At 35.0% G+C, this 18896-nt stretch overlaps 1 protein-coding gene across 2 annotated transcripts; it reads left to right on the top strand.

The window, feature by feature from the left end:
- The first annotated feature begins 186 nt into the window (after window positions 1-186).
- Window positions 187-10205, top strand: LOC309511093 (5-hydroxytryptamine receptor 3A-like). Of its 2 annotated transcripts, none has more exons than XM_082186140.1 (10): window positions 187-253; window positions 352-414; window positions 542-675; window positions 814-858; window positions 1041-1147; window positions 3006-3178; window positions 3330-3454; window positions 6166-6376; window positions 9340-9486; window positions 9596-10205. In XM_082186140.1, the coding sequence occupies exons 1-10, from the start codon at window positions 241-243 to the stop codon at window positions 9919-9921; spliced, it is 1344 nt and encodes a 447-aa protein (XP_082042266.1). In that variant the 5' UTR covers window positions 187-240; the 3' UTR covers window positions 9922-10205. The 2 variants fall into 2 exon arrangements, with proteins under 2 accessions (XP_082042266.1, XP_082042265.1); XM_082186139.1 differs by having other exon boundaries at window positions 9593-10204.
- The last annotated feature ends 8691 nt before the right edge of the window (window positions 10206-18896 follow it).

The following is an 18896-nucleotide window of genomic DNA, read 5'->3' as shown; positions in this document are numbered from 1 at the left end:
ACCGGCTTTTCATTGCCTTGAAGCCCTTTCAGGAGCTCATCAGAATCTCAAAAACTAAAGTTTACACAAAATGTGGGCTGAAATTTAATATGACCTGACTCAATTTTCTTTGTTCTTCTGTACTTTGACGTAGTATTCAAAGAGCTCCTAGCCTTTAAAAAGACGACTGATGCTTGTTCATATAAAGTGGAGACAGTTGAAGTTTGTGAAATTCTGCGAGAATATAATAATTAATTCACAATGGCTTGCAAAGGTAAAGTTTATCAGTTTCTTAATTGTGTCTTAAACTATAGATATACATACAGTATGCATATTTTCTTTCTCTTTTTTTTTGCTTTTTTTTTTTGGTAGTGTCTGAAATGGTTCTTCAACACCGGATCTCATTGTTGTTCCTCATCTTTTCATGTCCGATTGGTAATCTACTGTATTTCTATAGACTTTCTAGTGTAATTTTGAGGATTCTCAAATGTTTTGTCGACGTCTACAATGCCTTTTAATTTAATAAGTAATGTTTTTAACATGTTTAAATCTGGTCTAACAGTCTTGACAGATTCATGTAACAATCGATGTCTGGCAAATATAATAATTGCTAAGAAATTGAAGAGCGCACCACAGGGTGATGATTGTTCTGTCAACGTAACCATCACTTCAATCCAGTATGAGACAATGTCTTTTGTAAGTATGAGTGTTTTTATCATTTCTTTGTATTTTTCATGTTCGAAAATCAAATGTAAACTTATTTGTTATCAATATAATTTTTGTCAGTGTAATAATTTTCACTTGCACAAAACTGAATTCTGTCACCATGTTTAGGATACGAAAAATATGCAATTAAGCAGCCGAGTCAAGGTAAACATGGTAAGTCGATACATTTTTTATGTTTCCTTTCCAAAAAAAAAAAAAAAAAAAAAGGCACCTGTATTTTCCCAAAAAACTCATAAAGCTGCAATCCTTAACAAATGTTTGCAATGATTTTATTTTACAATGGGAAAATGTTACCTCAGAGAAAGTCTTTTTAGAAGTATATTTTCTCTCAATAGATGTGGACTGATAATGAACTATGGTGGAATAGAAATACATCTAATGCTTCAGCCGTTTTGTTACCAGTTGACAAAATCTGGACTCCTGTGTTAGTGTTGGATAATGCGTAAGTGACCTCAGAACAGATTTTTTTGTGGCATGGCATTTTTTTTTTTTTCTGTTTAGTATCTCTGAAACAAGGCAAAACTGAGGGTATAGTTTGGCTGTATGAATTTCTCAGTACAGTTTATAATGTCGTTTCAAACCTGTAAGCATCTTATGAAATTTTGTGGCTCAAAAAAATAAATAAAAAATCTCATGCAAAATACAACTACAGGTCCAGTGTTGTTTTGTCATTTTTCAAAACATTTTCTTTTGTGTTCCAAAGTATAAAGAAAGTCATAGGTTTGGAACAACATGATGATAATGAGTTTTCACTTTTGGGTGAACTAATTAAAGATTACTTAATCACAACACTGCCCTCACTGCATTGTATGCCTTCATAGCAAAATCCCTAGTGTTAAATTAACACTGCTCAGTGTTTATATAATCCACACTCAGAGTGTTATAAGTAACACTGAAGCAGTGTTAAAGTTAATGAGATAATTAAGTGATTAATTGAGTGATGATTGAGCATTATTGAAGACAGCTGATGTTAACAAGCAGAATCACTGAAGGAGAAAATAATAATAATATGTCGCCATTATGGTGATCAGTGTTTGCTTTAGTTGGGCTCTTGACCCTTACATTTTTAACTTTAGATTTAGTTTGGCTGCTGTTATTGAGTTATAACAGCCAGATGAACAAAGAGAAAATGTGATCTGGTGGTGTTGGTTATGTTTTAACATAATCTTTTTTTTTTTTTACCTGAATCACTGAACTCATTTAGAGCCTAATCTCTGAGTTAGGTTTACTTTATCGATTATAGCAGCACTGGCCTTGTACAGTATAATACTTTTAGCATTTTCAGTGTAATCCAAAGGATTTCCTAAGTTATTCTGATACAAAAAAAAAAACCTTTCATTTAGGCACACACAGACATCAAGAATCAGCGTATGAATCTCAGCAATGTTGATAAACAGCATATTTAGATCAACTCTGAACATTAGAAAACAAGCGACTAAAAAGTCACATAAAAACAGCAGAAATAAAATAAAATAGTAAGAATAAAGGAAATTAACAAGAAAATGAACCTCATTATTTATTCATGAAGCAATGCATGATGGGAGCCATGAATGAGTTTTGATTGGTGGTACCCAGAATGCACTGCAACATGCTTTATAATTGTCACCATTGTTGAGATTCACAGGCTGATTCTTGATGTCTATGTGTCTAAAAGAAGGAAAAAAAGAAAAAAGAAAAAAAAGTTTGGTTTCAGAACAACTTTACGAAATACATTGGATTACATTGAAAATGTTAAAAATGTATTATGTTATGCAAGAACAGTGCTGTTATAATCAATAAAGTAAACCTAACTCAGAGATTAGGCTCTAAATGAGTTCAGTGATTCAGGTCAAAAAAGATTGTTAAAACACAAACAACACCATCAGATCACATTTTCTCTTTGTTCATCTGGCAGTTATAACTCAATTACAGCAGCCAAACTCATTTTAAATAAAAAATGTAAGGGTCAGGAGCCCAACTAAATCAAACACTTATCACCATAATGATGATGATTATTTTTATTTTTAACACTCATTAACTTTAACACTGCTTCAGTGTTACTGTGTGTATTACATAAACACTGAGCAGTGTTAATTTAACACTGGGGATTTTGCTGTGTAGCCACTGATGACACAACTGATATAAAAATGACTGTCACAATGAAGAATATGGAGTGTATATAAATTAGCTGAGGACAGTTGAAGCTAAACATGACAAAATAAGACAGCTGGATTAATTAAAATCTTCACTGGGTGGCTCCCTTTAGTGGGACTCATGAATGGTTCAGCTGGATGACATGTTCTCTCTCTTTATGAATTCAGGATAGATGTAACCATGAAGCCGTACACTAATGATGTACTGGTGTCAAGGAATGGAACTGTGGACTATGCCGTTATCTTGTTCATAACAGTGGGCTGTGATGATATCAACATTTTCAACTACCCCTTTGTGAATGACGATTGTCGTGTGGCCATCAATGGATGGAACCAAAGAGGTAAGATGACATTTTAAGTGAACAGTACACAGAAGTTGATCATTTGTTATTAACCATTCTTCCAGAATAAATGATTAATTGTGGCAACATGGGAAAAGATATCTAAATAACTGCTAAACAGCTAAATGTTCTTTGGTTTGTGTTGATCTAGGTTGTGGGGTTTCTATCAGTCCCACTACTAACATATCTGTGGTCAAAAGCATTCAAGGAGAGTGGAAAACTGTGGATGTAAAAATAACTCAAGATCAAGAGTCTCAAAACCGCAGCTATCTCTCGGTAACTACTGACTTTATTTTTTCTATTCTTACTTTTAACACCAGTTTCACAGACAAGGCTTAAGCTAGTCCCAGACTAAAATTATTTTAAAGCAACCTAAATCAGGTAGAGAGTGTTTCACAGATATATATAGAAGATCATGATGATACTCTACTCTCTCAGAGCTTGTTCTTGTTGTCTGTAGCAGGTTACTATTATGACTTAAGAAGTTCCCACATAGCAACATTTTGACGGCCCAGATCCGGCCCACATCTGGCACATGTGGAATGATGATCTGGCCCTCATGGAGAGTGGAATGACGGCCCTTGGGTCAGGGTGGCTCACTCCTGTTTGCCAGATCTGGGCCACAACCAGGCCATAGCAATGCCACATGTCAGCCAAGAGCAAATAAATAAACCAGAACTGGACCTTATCTGAGCCACAAAACCTGTGTATATTAAATATGGAGTCATCTCAGCCTTAATAAGCCTGTTAACAAGCAGAATCACTGAAGGATAGAAGAGAACAGAAAAAGAGACGAGCAGAAACACAAGATCTACAACTGACTTCAGACACAGCCTTAGATGAAATCAACTGAAGAGAAAAGAAGTTATCTGTCTCTGTTGTGATTAGTCAACGCATTCTCATCCTAGGGCGTCATATACTGACGCTTTTTACATTTTGTCTACACCCAACGCACATGGCACCCTTTAGCATCAATATGACACGCACAGAGCTTTGTTCGGTTATGGTTAGGTTTAGGTCTGGGGTAGGGTTAGGGTTAGACCGCTAGGAGGCGCCTTCTGGCCCATATCTATCTGCGTCTCATATTGACGCTAAAGGGTGCCATGTGCGTGGATGTAGACGAAATGTCAATAGCGTCAGTATATGACGCCTTTGGATGAGAACGCGCTGGATTAGTCTACTCTGCTATGATTGGTCAGATGGCCCAGTCTGTTGTGATTGGTCTGCTCCGCTCTGATTGGTCAGATGGCCAGTCTGTTGTGATTGGTCTGCTCCGCTCTGATTGGTCAGATGGCCCAGTCTGTTGTGATTGGTCTAGTCTAATCTAATTGGTCAGATGGCCCAGTTTGTTGTGATTGGTCTAGTCTGTTCTGATTGGTCAGATGACCCAGTTTGTTGTGATTGGTCTACCACTTTCAGCGCCTATCTGAAACCAACCACCCATTACCATGTCTAAATTTCATCTCCAGATCTTCCTCAGCACTTGATATGCAGTAATACGAACAGTAGCGATGGCGTTTCATAAACAACTAAATAACACACTGCATGAATAGTAATAATAAAGGCAATCGGGTTCCTCCTCTTCGGCCACACAGACAATTCTAACATTAGTCGTTGTTGTTGTCTAGGACATCTCTCTCATGCTTCTCTCTCCTCCACTCCCCACACCCCCCTTCATGTGCATGCACACTAACCACCCAACCCCACCCCCAAATCATTCTTGTCTGTGATTGGCTGGAACACTGTTTGTTATGTTTCGTGGTCCAGGCTGAAACAGTTTGTTTTTGTTGCCGTTTGTGGAGCCTGGGCTGTCTACAGAGACCGCATTATTTTACAGTGTGTTCAGGGGACGGGCAGCTAGCGGATAATGAGGAGATGTTTGCTGTATGTGACAAAAAAACGTGTGACATTGCTTAGAGCACCTTTAAAAAAAAAATTCTTCATCATTATGAAGAACATTTTTATTATCAGAAGAACCTTTTCCACTATGAATATCCTTTTGTGAAATTAAAAGATTCCATGGATGTTAAAGATTCTGCATGGAACCATAAACCCTATTCAGACAGAAGGGTAGATGGAGTAATGTAATTTTACCACAGGACGTCTGTAATATTATTGGCCAATTCGCACGGGATAAGTTACCTCAGTAATACTACCAGAAGTGGGAGAGTAACTCGATTTGCTCATCGCCGTCACCCTCCTGTCGTCATGTGTGTGTTACACTGCTTCCTGATATCACGAGCGCAAACACATATAACCTATATTTATATAACAGTTATATCCTGTCGAACGATGTATTAATTAACTTCAGATTGGATTGTGTTGGTAAAAGGCACTTACCTAACGCTAAAAGATGTTTCGTGCCTCTAACAAGTGCTTTCGATCTTCTATCTGATCTGAATGGTGTGTGGAAAACACTTGAGCTTGTCTCAGCGTCTAGAACGCAACTGAATGCTTTTTCAAGCGTCTCCATACTTGAAAACCCATGGAAAACTACTTTTAAACATACATATTTACAGGGGGTTTATTCGCACTGGATTAGTATTACCTAAAGGGTAATTTTTCTGACCTTTTTACTGTAAGCAAAAGTCGCCGTAATATTTACTGACATTGTCCGTAATGATCACTGAGATGCACATTCGGACGGGACTAAAATCACTGAGAAGCTCTGCTAATTATTACTTTACCCCACCTCTCCATATTATACTAGTCCCGTCCGAATAGGGCTATAGATGTAAAAAAAAAAAAAAAAAAGAAGAATGTTTACAGTAACGGTCCAACATTCCATTTTTTTTTTTCAGATATTATACATATATTAACAAATATTATACATATGTATATACAATTAAAAATGTTCTCTGCACTACCATTTACTAAAAAGCAGAGAAGGACCACATTCTTACAGAATATCGTTAGGTGTTTATCTGTGTAGTGAAGACATAAATATTAAACTGATACATATTCTGTCTCCTGTCATCTATTAACAGGTCTCTTTATCCATCAGTCCTTTCAGTGCTGTTGTGACCCTGATCCTGCCCAGTGTGTTAATAATGCTGGCTGACCTGGTGACCTTTGCTCTGCCAGTTCAAGGAGGAGAACGCAACAACCTTAAGGTCACCTTAGTCCTGAGCTTCACCATGTTCCTTTTCATCCTCAATGATCACCTAGGCAGTGGTGGCCGATGTAGTCCTATCCTCCGTAAGTGAAAGAACAAAACAACAGGCCTCTTGCACACCTGTTAGTGTAGTTCTGGGCAACAGAAATAACATTTTATTGCTGTCTAGGACACATTTAGGATGGTTAAAGTTATTACAAATGCTAAACTATCCTAGAATAAACAACTAAATTAACAGAGCAAACTTTACCAAGGATACACAGGTAACTGCAGCAAAGACTAAGACATGACTTCAGCATGTAGCGCAACAATCCGTCTACATATATGTGGCATAAAATGAGCATGCAAAGATATGTGGGAAGAGAACACAGTGAATAGGGAGGAAAGCACACAAGGACCAGGTGAGCACAATTAGTGAAACAAGGTCTATAATAACTAAACGAAGGGGCGTGGTAAAGGAAAACAATGAGGCAGGACTAGAGGAGCACATGGCCAACATAAACAAAAAAAAAGCCATGTGCTCAAGCACAAAATAAACATAGAAACATTAAACAAAGACAAAGGCAGAACCCAGACAGTAAGAAGCAATTTAATATTATTTAGCAAAAATGTTGCCACTGTCTTTTTTAGTGTGCGTCATGAGATTAGGCTCAAATCTCTGGAAACCTGATATTATGTTATGGAAACTTGTTTCCGCCACAGAATAAAACATTTTAAAAGATAATTGCGACTTTTTATCTCACAATTGTGATTTACATCTCGTAATTCTGACTTTATTTCTCAGAATTGTGAGACATAAAGTCAGAATTGCAAGAAATAAACTCGCAATTCTGACTTTTTTTTTTAGAATTGTGAGATATAGTCAAATGGACTTTTTTCCTCAGAACTGCAAGTTTATATCATGCAATTCTGACTTTATTCATCCCAGTTGCGTGTTATAAAGTCAGAATTGCGAGATATAAACATGCAATTCTGAGAAAAAAAGACCATTTAACTTTATAACACACAATTGCAACTTTATATCATGCAATTCTGACTTTATAACACACAATTGCAACTTTATATCATGCAATTCTGACTTTGTAACACACAATTGCGACTTTATATCACACAATTCTGAGATAAAAAAAAGTCAGAATCGTGAGATGTTCTGTGGCGGAAACAGGTTTTCCATACCATCTAGCTGAACTGTGAAGTTGTAATGAATTCCTGAACTAGTAGGTGAAACAATAAGGAGCTTTGTCTTGTTTCATAAAGGTGTTCATAAATGTGTGCACTCTGGAATCAGTGGTGGAACTGTTGTTAGCATAGCAGTGGTAAGAAGAACTTTGTGAACAGATGATACACAGCAAAATCCCCAGTGTTAAATTAACACTGCTCAGTGTTTATATAATCCACACTCTCAGAGTGTTATAAGTAACACTGAAGCAGTGTTAAAGTTAATGAGATAATTAAGTGATTAATTGAGTGATGATTGAACATTATTGAAGACTACCTGATGTTGACAAGCAGAATCACTGAAGGAGTTATAACTGCCAGATGAACAAAGAGAAAATGTGATCTGATGGTGTTGTTTGTGTTTTAACAATCATCTTTGACCTGAATCACTGAACTCATTTAGAGCCTAATCTCTGAGTTAGGTTTAATTTATTTAATATAACAGCACTGTTCTTGCATAACATTATATATTTTTTAGCATTTTCAATGTAATCCAATGTATTTCTTAAAGTTGTTCTGAAACCAAAAGTTTTTTTATTTTTTTTATTTTTTTTATTTAGACACATAGACATCAAGAATCAGCCTGTGAATCTCAACAATGGTGACAATTATAAAGCATGTTGCAGTGCATTCTGTGTACCACCAATCAAAACTCATTCATGGCTCCCATCATGCATTGCTGCATGAATAAATAATGAGGTTATGAGGTTCTACAGGTTTATTGGTTATACAGGTTATGAGGTTTATTTCTGCTGTTTTTATGTGACTTTTTAGTGGCTTGTTTTCTAATGTTCAGAGTTGATCTGTTGATCTGAATATGCTCTTTATCACCATTGCTGAGATTCATACGCTGAATCTTGATGTCTGTGTGTGCATAAATGAAAGGTTTCAATTTTTTTATTATTATTATTATCAGAATAATTTAAGAAATCCTTTGGATTACATTGAAAATGCTAAAATTATTATACTGTACAAGGCCAGTGCTGCTATAATCAATAAAGTAAATATAACTCAGAGATCAGGCTCTAAATGAGTTCAGTGATTCAGGTCAATATAATTATTATGTTAAAACATAACCAAGACCACCAGATCACATTTTCTCTTTGTTCATCTGGCAGTTATAATTCAATTACAGCAGCCAAACTAAATCTAAAGTAAAATATTGAAGGGTCAAGAGCCCAACTAAAGCAAACACTGATCACCATAATGGTGATTTATTATTATTATTTTTCTCCTTCAGTGATTCTGCTTGTTAACATCAGTGGCCAGTTGCATAAACTGTTAAGACTAGTCTTACAAGTTAGTCATCCAATTTTATTATTTAAAACTGTTAATAACTTTATGTTAAGTCAGTAACATAAAAACGTAGATTGGTCTAATTTGACACCGAACAGTAAGACTGATTACCCCTAACTAACTTCTAGTTGATCATAGTTCTTAAGACACAGTCTTAACATAATGGCTATGTTTATGCAACTGTCCCCTGGTGTCTTCAATAATGCTCAATCATAACTCAATTAATCACTTAATTATCTCATTAACTTTAACACTGCTTCAGTGTTACTTATAACACTGTGAGAGTGTGAATTATATAAACACTGAGCAGTGTTAATTTAACACTGGGGTTTTTGCTGTGTAGGTCTTATGTGCTACATGTATATATTGAAAAGTGAAGGGGCCCCAGCACTGAACCCTGAGGTACCCCAGTGGTTAGCTGATGTGACACTGATTTTTACATAATTTATAATACTGTACAGCTTATATTTTATTAATCTACAATTATGCAGTGATAGGTAAAATATTGTTTGCTCTGGATTTTGCTCCTAAGATTATCACTTCTGCTTCTGTCTGGTCAATCTGGTGTTGAGCATGGTGATGTCTATTGTGTTGACACGTCTGACATTAGATAACAGATTCCTGCCTTCAAAGAACATCAAAACCCCCCAAAAAACTGCCAACCTCGGTCAGGATGAAGGTAAGAGAATACTAAATACAGAAAACATAAAGAATAAATAGCTTGTGTGTTCATGCATTTATATATATATATATATATACATATATCTATGTGTGGTCTCCATTAGCAGATGCTGGTGTGATTACAACAACAAAGTCCAGTGATCTGGCTTCAGAGGTGGCTTCCCTCCAAAAAATTGTGAACTTTTTGGAAAACATTGACCAAAAAGATCAAGTGGCAAATAGCAACGAGGCTTTTGTTGACCGCTTGGACAAAATATGTTTCTGGTTTTTTTTGTTCATTGACATAATTTACGTCATCATTGTTGTCGCTGTCACAAATACAGGGATTTGCAAAGAAAACAAGAAGATTTTCTGGGATAAGGAAGATTTGATGGATGATCATTATACAAGTGACAACTATACACAAATGAATAATGATTATTATTTTTACTGATTTGATTTTTGCACAATTCTCATTGGTGATTTGGATCTACAACATTTCTGTATGTGATGTCCATGAAACAGAATTTGATTTTATATTGTATTTAAAACTTTAGATTGTGGATTTTACATATTAATTTACACATTTATTTGAGGAATTTCATTAACTATATCATTAATAAAGGATATAGCTAGGAGATTTATTGTTTTTATGTTGGACACTTACAATTACTCTTATACATTTACATTTATGCATTTGGCAGACGCTTTTATCCAAAGTGACTTACATTGCATTTCAAGGTACACATTTACATTCTTATCAATTCTTTTCTATAAGTGTACTATTTCAGTCATTCTCTGGACAGAATTGGCCCACTTTTTCAGTTTATAAAATTATACATTTAAGTTGACATTGAGCAGTAAACATTCAGTACGCAACTAGTTATATAATCCTACACTGTAAAAACATATGTATTTTTACAGAGAAAATGTAGTAATATTTAACAATGATTTCACTTTTGTTGTATATAAAACTGCTAACTTTCCTTAAAAATACAGACATTCAGACCACTGAAAAAACAAGCCTTCTTCCTTAAATGAAGGTGAATGTCATGAAGTTTAAAGAGGCTACATGCGATTTTCTGAAATTTAAACTCGCGACTGACACCTGTGGCCAAAAAACGGAACTGCTCTTCCTTTCTGCTCGCTCTCGTACGTGCACACTTCACAAGTCATCCGCTGCAAAGAAGTCAACATTATGTTTACAGAGGTAAGAACAGTCAAATACATATATTGTTTGAGAAACTAAGGCTGAGTCCCAATTCGCCTACTTATACTACGACCTAAAAGTATGTACTTTTTTTGTGATGAAAAAGTACATACTTTTGAGTGTGTAGCAAAAGAGTATGCACGTTCTGGGACATACTTCGATGACGTCATGCAACGTAAACGAGAACGTGGTTGCCTAGTTACGCATACCGCGACTGTTAACAAAACATTTGACACTTCATTCATTCTTATATATCCAATAAAATTTTATTTACTATTCCCATCTTTTTTTCCACAATACATTTACAATGTGTTTTACCAAATGTAGGAGTGAAGCAGGGCATCGTCGTAGATCAACCAAACGCAGGTCGTTTGTGAGGCTGCTGGTTCTGACGTTTTCTGAGTTAAAATATTTAAAGTTTATAGTGTATGGAAGCAGATTAGTCTCAAATATAATTCACGCAAAAAACATGATTCACAAATGCGTAGACAATTTCACATGCATGAAACCTAATTCACGTGCACAAAAAAAAAATCCATGTGCGTGAAAAAAAAAATATATTCACAAAAAGCAATTCACATGCGCAAAATAAAATTATATACTCATAAAATACATTTCACAAATGCAAAACACAATTCGTAGATATACAACTGTGCACAAAAACCTTTGAATGTTTAAAATGTAGGAGTGTATTCTTGCATTTGAATGTGCAAATCGTCATTCACTTACGAATCGCCTTAGATATGTGTGTGTGTGTGTTTTTGAGACTTTGCTGGCAGCATAACACTCGTAACACAGAGCAGTCGTACTCTTTAGCCAATCAGATTTAAGCTTATCAATCGACCAATCAGTATCACGTGAGGGCGGGCCTACCTACATGTTACGTCATCAGCTTTCGACCAGTTCATGGCTGAGCAGAGGTAAGTGCAGTTAATCGTTCATTTCTGTGTTAACTGAAGTTAAAGAAGTTTGATATCAGTTGAAGCAATAGTTTATGAACTATTAACTGATGTAAGCAAGTGTTGTTGTAATCAGATGTCCCATATCGTGTCAAAAATGAAGAAGAATGATGCTTGTTCTGTTGTATTTTAGCTGAAGGTACAGACAGCTCTCACAGCTACAATCACGCTAATGATTGCAAAACAATCATCTGTGGTCAATACCCATCGAGATTGTTCTTTAAATAGTGAATAGACCTATTTTAATGAGCAACCAGTGTTTTTTGCCATTTGTGTATGATGTTAAATTATTATTAACACTTGTTTCCCTGCATTTTATCAGGATTACTCACCTTTGGTGTGACATCTGGATAGCAGTCACGAACATCTTAATTCATGTTGTTTCTTAATTCTCTTTTATACTTTTTTATTTATTTTTTATTTATGTCTTAATTGGTAACACTTTATTAAAACGTTTCATTAGTTAACATGAACTAATAATGAACTGCACGTGAACAGCCTTTATTATTTTTTGTTAATGTTAACATTTACTAATACTTCATTAAAATCTTGTTAACAGTAAATGCACTGTAAACTAACAATGAACAGCTGTATTTTTAACTAATGTTAATAAAGATTAACAAACACAGCAACAAATGTATTGCTCATGGTTAATACATGAACTAATGTTAAATTGTACCTTATTGTAGAGTGTTAGCAATATATTCAACATGCATTTCCTTATGTTTTGTGCTGTATTGTCATTGCAAGGTTTTTAAATAAGGTTTTTTATTGTCATCTTAAGGTCTCAGGACAATATTGTGAAGCATTAATTTTACTTTGCCTAGTAAAATAGGCAAATCTGATTTTATGCTGATGAGACAAAGGTACTTATCATAGAGAGGCAATTAAGATTATGCGACTAAGATTACTCAGTAAACTCTATTCAAATACCATCACTTAATTTCCCACGTCCTCTGTCTGCACCTCTTGTACTATAGGGTTTTAGTACTTTAAATATCAGGACAAAATCTTATATGTCCTAACAGAGAGGTCTACTGATGACCGGACTGAACACAATTCATTTTTTAACTTTTCACTTGATGTATTGCACTTATATTTATATACTCTAAAAGCAAAGAAGACTCTGACTGGATCTCACAACTCCTGAAGAGACGTATATTTCTCTGTACTGAATATTGTGCTTCACAGTTTAGACTGTCAGTTCATGATCTTCATATGTAACAGGAACATTAATCATGATCAAGTCATTTTATATATTTTATTCCCAAAGGATTCAGAAACTTCAAATTGAACTATGTCTGAATCTTTTAATTCTTACAAGAACATTTAATAATGCATGCATAGCAAGGCTTTATTCCTAAAGCGTGTACATATAGTCCGCAGGAGACAAATTAATACAGTAACAATGCATCACTTTCAACCACTTGTTGAAACAACTGTCAAAATGGATGGCTTGCAACATGACTGTTTTCAAAGAATTACAGTAGAAATGGTAAGATCACAGTACTGGTTGTCTGCAACTTCATACATCATCTGTCTTGGAAATCTGAAACAATAAAACTACATAATAAATGCAGATCAAAACATGTCTCCTATATATGCACGTCATTACATACATTATCATAGACTGAATGTGTGGTGGACAGGGCATTAAAATCCATCAATACTAAAAATAAATGTTTATATTCACATGTGGACTAAACAGCAGTTAATAAACTATTGCTTCAAATGATCTCTAACTTCTAAACACAGAAATGAACGATTAACTGCACTTACCTCTGCTCAGCCATGAACTGGTCGAAAGCTGATGACGTAACATGTAGGTAGGCCCGCCCTCACGTGATACTGATTGGTCGATTGATAAGCTTAAATCTGATTGGCTAAAGAGTACGACTGCTCTGTGTTACGAGTGTTATGCTGCCAGGAAAGTCTCAAAAACTCACACACACACACATATCTAAGGCGATTCGTACGTGAATGACGATTTGCACATTCAAATGCAAGGATACACTCGTACATTTTAAACATTCAAAGGTTTTTGTGCACAGTTGTATATCTACGAATTGTGTTTTGCATTTGTGAAATGTATTTTATGAGTATATAATTTTATTTTGCGCATGTGAATTGCTTTTTGTGAATATTTTTTTTTTTCACGCACGTGGATTTTTTTTTGTGTTCACGTGGATTAGGTTTCATGCATGTGAAATTGTCTACGCATTTGTGAATCATGTTTTTTGCGTGAATTATATTTGAGACTAATCTGCTTCCATAATAGTGTAACTATTGTTTAACGTATTTTATACTTAATCTTATACTTAAGTTATGTATAATACTTAAAAATACCCCGATGAAAATGAACCATGCTTTTACTATAGTAAAAGTGTAGTAACCATGTTTCTTTGGTTGGACTGATAAAGTTAACATTTGTACAGCCACAGTATTACTACAAATAAGTCAGACAGAAACATCAAAAGAAATACATAAAAAAGACACTTGCATGACACTGTACTAGAGCCTTTTTATTTATTGTTTTGTAGCCTGCAATGAGGCGCTCAGTATCTTCATCGGACCCTACAAGATAAACACGGTACTTTTTTGGCACAACATAAACCCATTAATATTACGAGACAATAAAATATAACTTTAATTAGGGTTAAACATTTGAATTCTTACACTTAAAAACTGAGGGCGCATCTCCGCTGCAGCATCCAACTGCCTTTACATCACCACCATCAGCGCAAAGCTCCTCCCTCCCGCACGCAATGGGTTGTGGGCAATATTAGCCGTTAGAGTGTGCATTGATCTGCACTTCGAATTCTAACCGGAAATAGTAGACCATCCGGGTATCTTTGGAATACTCATTTCAACATACTACGATTTGGGACGTACTAAATCTAGTTTCGCATACTATTTAGGACGGATAGTATGCGAATTGGGACGCAGCATAAGTTTGTTTGCTGACTAGCGGTGGTGGCAGAGTGATCTGAAACGTTTAACATGAACGCGCTTGACGTCACATCCGCAGACAGCGCGCGAAAAATCCGACCCGACAGAAAATAGGAAAAATAGGATACAGGCTTATAGGTGCACCCACTGTGAGCTGACAAGGTGTCAGTATGCTCATCAGGAGATGTTTGAGTCATAAATGGTCAAATAAAAAGGCTATTGTTACGTTTATTTTGGGGAAAAAGTTGCATGTAGCCTCTTTAACCTGAGATGGCCACAAATATATATAAATATAATTAAGTGATGATTGAGCATTATTGAAGACAGCTGATGATGATAACAATAACTACAACTTTCTTCAACCACTGCCTTAGTGTAAACGTATCCTAAATCAACTGAGATTAAAAGAGGTTAAATCTCTCAAGATCTCAGCAGAGGAGGATTAAACAACTCCATAAACTGCATTACCAGCTTCACTTATTACTAAGCAAAATTATGCCCAAAAGACGTCTTTTCAACATCTTTGTCACAAAAGACGTCCACTGAGGAGCCAGAATGAACGTTTTTATGATGTATTTTTTTAACACGTTCTGCACGTCCGATATAGACGTTCATGGACCCTTCGTACAAGGTTAAGGTCTCATTTAGATATAATCAATACTGTTTCTGGAACAAATAAACACTCTCAGGATGCATTCAATTAAAACTCATGTTTATTTCAATATAATTTCCATTTGTAATTGCAACTCACAGACACTTTGTGTTTTTCCAAAAATCATGAACATAAAGGAAACATCTGCAAATCACACATCTTTGGATCATGAGAGAAACCAGATCTGAAGGAAAGACTCTCTTAACCACAGACAAAAAATACAGATACTTTGTAAATGTACTTTGTAAATAATGAGTATGAAGACTTCGTAACCAATTGTTCAGCACTGTTTTATCTTTTGCTGTAGTTTCACAGTGATGATAATGTGAATGTTTTTTTTTATTACATTTGTGATAAAGGATAAAACACTGGATGAGGACAGTGAACAAAGCATAACATAATGATAATCATTATCAAAACATAACCAAAAACTAATTTTTTTATTTGGCTTTTTTGCCTCAAGAAATAAAGTCAGTCTGGTTAGTAATAAGAGAAGCTGGTAATGCTGTTTGTGGAGTTGTTTAATCAGATCTTGAGAGAGTTAATGTCTTTTATCTTCAGTTCTTTGAAGGCTGTGTCTGAAGAAAGTTGTAGTTTGTGTTCTTATTACTCTTTCGAAAGATGATTGAAAGAATGTTTCAGGAACATCACACTAACCTTTAAATAACATTCTAGTAACATTCAGGAAACAGGAAATTTTTATGTTCTTGGAATGTTAGAAATCAACGTTCCTAGAATGTTGAATTTTAAATCAAAATTAAGTTGAAAGAACGTTTGAGGAACATTATACCTTTTAAAACACGTTCCTCTAACGTCAGGAAAACTGGACATTTTTTATGTTCCCAGAACCAACACTTAATATTTTGGAGAACGTTCTTATAACAAAAGTCTGTTAGCTGGGAATGCATTACAAGTAACGTGAGTTGCGTAATCAGATTACTTTTTTTCAAATGTTTTAAAAAAGTAACGCATTACTTTTGAATTCACAACAAAATATCTGAGTGACTTTTTAAATAAGTAACGCAAGTTAGGCTACTTTGTTTTCCCATTTTTTGACCGACACTTCATCAGTCCATATGTTGAGCGAAACCAGGAGTAAATGCAGAAGCGTTTGTGAAAAGGTCATTTCAGGCAATATCTGTCAACAATGTCTATGGTAGAAGGGACAGTGTCAGGCAGTCGTTGTTTCACACAGGGCTTTGGGACCCCCTCTTCGGACCCCCCTCCAACTTTAGAAAGACAAATATGATGTTTGTATTATTAACCCTATATAGCTTTGAAATGGAACAATTTATTGACAGTTTATTGATATATAAAAGACTGATGTGCGAAATATGATACTCAACAAAAAAACATATTCATTAAAGGGGTGGTATAATGCACAAGACGTAAAATAAGTATTTGATGTCCCCAGAGTGTGTGTGTGAAGTTTTAGCTCAAAATACCCCACAGATATTTTTATATAGCATGTTAAAGTTGTCACTTTTTGAGGGTGAGCAAAAACACACCGTTTTGTGTCTGTTCCTTTAAATGCAAATGAGCTGCTGCTCCCGGCACAGGGGGCGGAGCTTCAAGAGTTGGCACTCACAAACATGCACTGAAAATTTCAAAAACTTTTATCCTTTTATGTTCAAACCGGATTCAGACAATGGAGAGACTCAAGAAGAAGTGACAACATGTAGAAGCAACAGGACGTTAGTTGATGAATTTATGTAGCTTATGTGTAGTTATCTTCTAGTCACTGATTAGCATATTCTGTCTTGATAATCTATAAATCGTGTTCAGGGGGCGGGGTTTATGTAAATTTTAGGGTTGGTGATGTCACTAATGTGATGTCTCTACCAGCCGTTTGTTGTAGTCCTTAAAAAGCAATTTCTTTAAAAGCGAATATCTCCCTTTGCTTTGAACTTTGAGCGTCGTAACTTTGCAGATGTTGTTTCTGCTCAAACAGCAACATTACACACTAACTAAAGTTAGAAAAGTGAAATCATAATCAACCACCCCTTTAAGCTAAGTGAATATATATATATATATAATAGTAGGAACATACTGATTAATGTAGTTAATCACGATTGAGTGTTGAATTCTGTCTGGTTAGTGCTGATTTCTATAATGGCTGCTGTCGTGACTGCAGATGGCAGTACGAGCTCAAAGCTGTGTGTAGAAACATCTGGAGAGCTGTAAATGAACAATCCCATTCATCTCAGGAAAATCATGGATATCATGACAGCACTGTTTGGCACACCACAAACACACACATATAGTCTCAAAGCCCATATATTGTCATTATCCTCTGAAACAAATGTTTAGTCAGTTCAACTTGTACTTGATGTGGTAACGTCTACAATTACTGGGTTTGTTGAAATGAAATACAGTAGTCAACATTCGAAGTGGATCAAAACCTTTCATCAAAGTTATACGTGAATTTTGAACAATACCCGTTCTTGTCTAAGGACAACTTTGATGAACTTCAAATGTTGACCACTGTATTTGATTTAAGATTACTGATTATAATTGAATTAAACCAACCTGAAAAAAAAAAAAAGTTTTACTGAAGCATAATTGTCTGTAGATATAACCTAATTTTTGAAGTTTGTAACTTCTTTTTTTGTTTTATAAGATGAAAATCATTTTCCACCTTAATGGAAATAGATGTAAAACATAATTCATTACCTTTGTGTTATTGAAGACATTTTTACACACAACTTAATTTAGCTTACTCCAAATTAAATTAGTGTAGTTTGGTCAACAGTGTCATTCAACATCACGGTCAGTGTATTTAATGAACTACTAAGTAAAGACTAGAGTAAACCACATAAAATAACATTCAATCCCTAAATGTACTCTCCTAATGCAGTCCCTTGCAAAGCATGCTGGGAAGTTTCCAGCATGCTTTGCAAGGGATTGCATTAGGAGAGTACATTTAGGGATTAACCCAGATAACAGAGTTTTGTTATAAGAACATTCTCCAAATATTCAGTGTTGGTTCTGAGGACGGAAAAAACATCCAGTTTTCTTGACGTCGTTGGAAGATTGTGTTTTAAAAGGTATAATGTTCTTTCAACTTAATTTCGATTGAAAAATCCAACATGCAATTCAACAATTTTGAAAAGTTCAAATTTCAAAATTCATTTCTTGAATGTTACTTATGATGTTTGAAGGTTAGTATGATCAAGAATCAGCATATGAATCTCAACAATGGTAACATGCTTCATGCCACAATGCATCCTGGGAGCCACCATAGTATAAAACCCATGACTCCCAGCATGCATTGCGGCATAAAGTATGTTACCATTGTTGAGATTCATATGCTGATTCTTGATGTCTATGTATTTAAAAAAAAAAAATCCGAAAGTGTATTTAAAAATGAAATTTAAGATTGTCTAATCAGTGCAGACAAAATATAGTTAAAGAAACTCTATTACTATCAAATAACTGCTTTTGATCAGTTATGAGTTTAGTCAATAATTTTTTCTTTACGATAGTTACAACTTTTTCATTTGATCGTTTCTGTTCATGATTTATTTTGCAACAAATGATGTGCTTTAGCAAACACTGTCAAAAAACCCATTAAAAGCAAAGACTTATAAACTGCCCAACTAAAGGAAACACTGATCACCATACATTTTAGATATTTTTGTTAAAATTTTAATTCAATT

This window comes from Leuciscus leuciscus, assembly GCF_965113295.1.
Source record: "Leuciscus leuciscus genome assembly, chromosome: 1".
NCBI classification, from domain to species: domain Eukaryota; kingdom Metazoa; phylum Chordata; class Actinopteri; order Cypriniformes; family Leuciscidae; genus Leuciscus; species Leuciscus leuciscus.
The sequence above is the reverse complement of the archived record's forward strand: the minus strand, read 5'-3'. Positions and strand labels throughout refer to the sequence as shown.

What these genes read in the sequence shown, in the direction of transcription:
- LOC309511093 (XM_082186139.1), top strand. An exon ending in GCCGAGTCAAGGTAAACATG is followed by an intron (nt 859 to 1,040) that starts GTAAGTCGATAC and finishes TTCTCTCAATAG; the next exon opens with ATGTGGACTGATAATGAACT. An exon ending in GTGTTAGTGTTGGATAATGC is followed by an intron (nt 1,148 to 3,005) that starts GTAAGTGACCTC and finishes TTATGAATTCAG; the next exon opens with GATAGATGTAACCATGAAGC.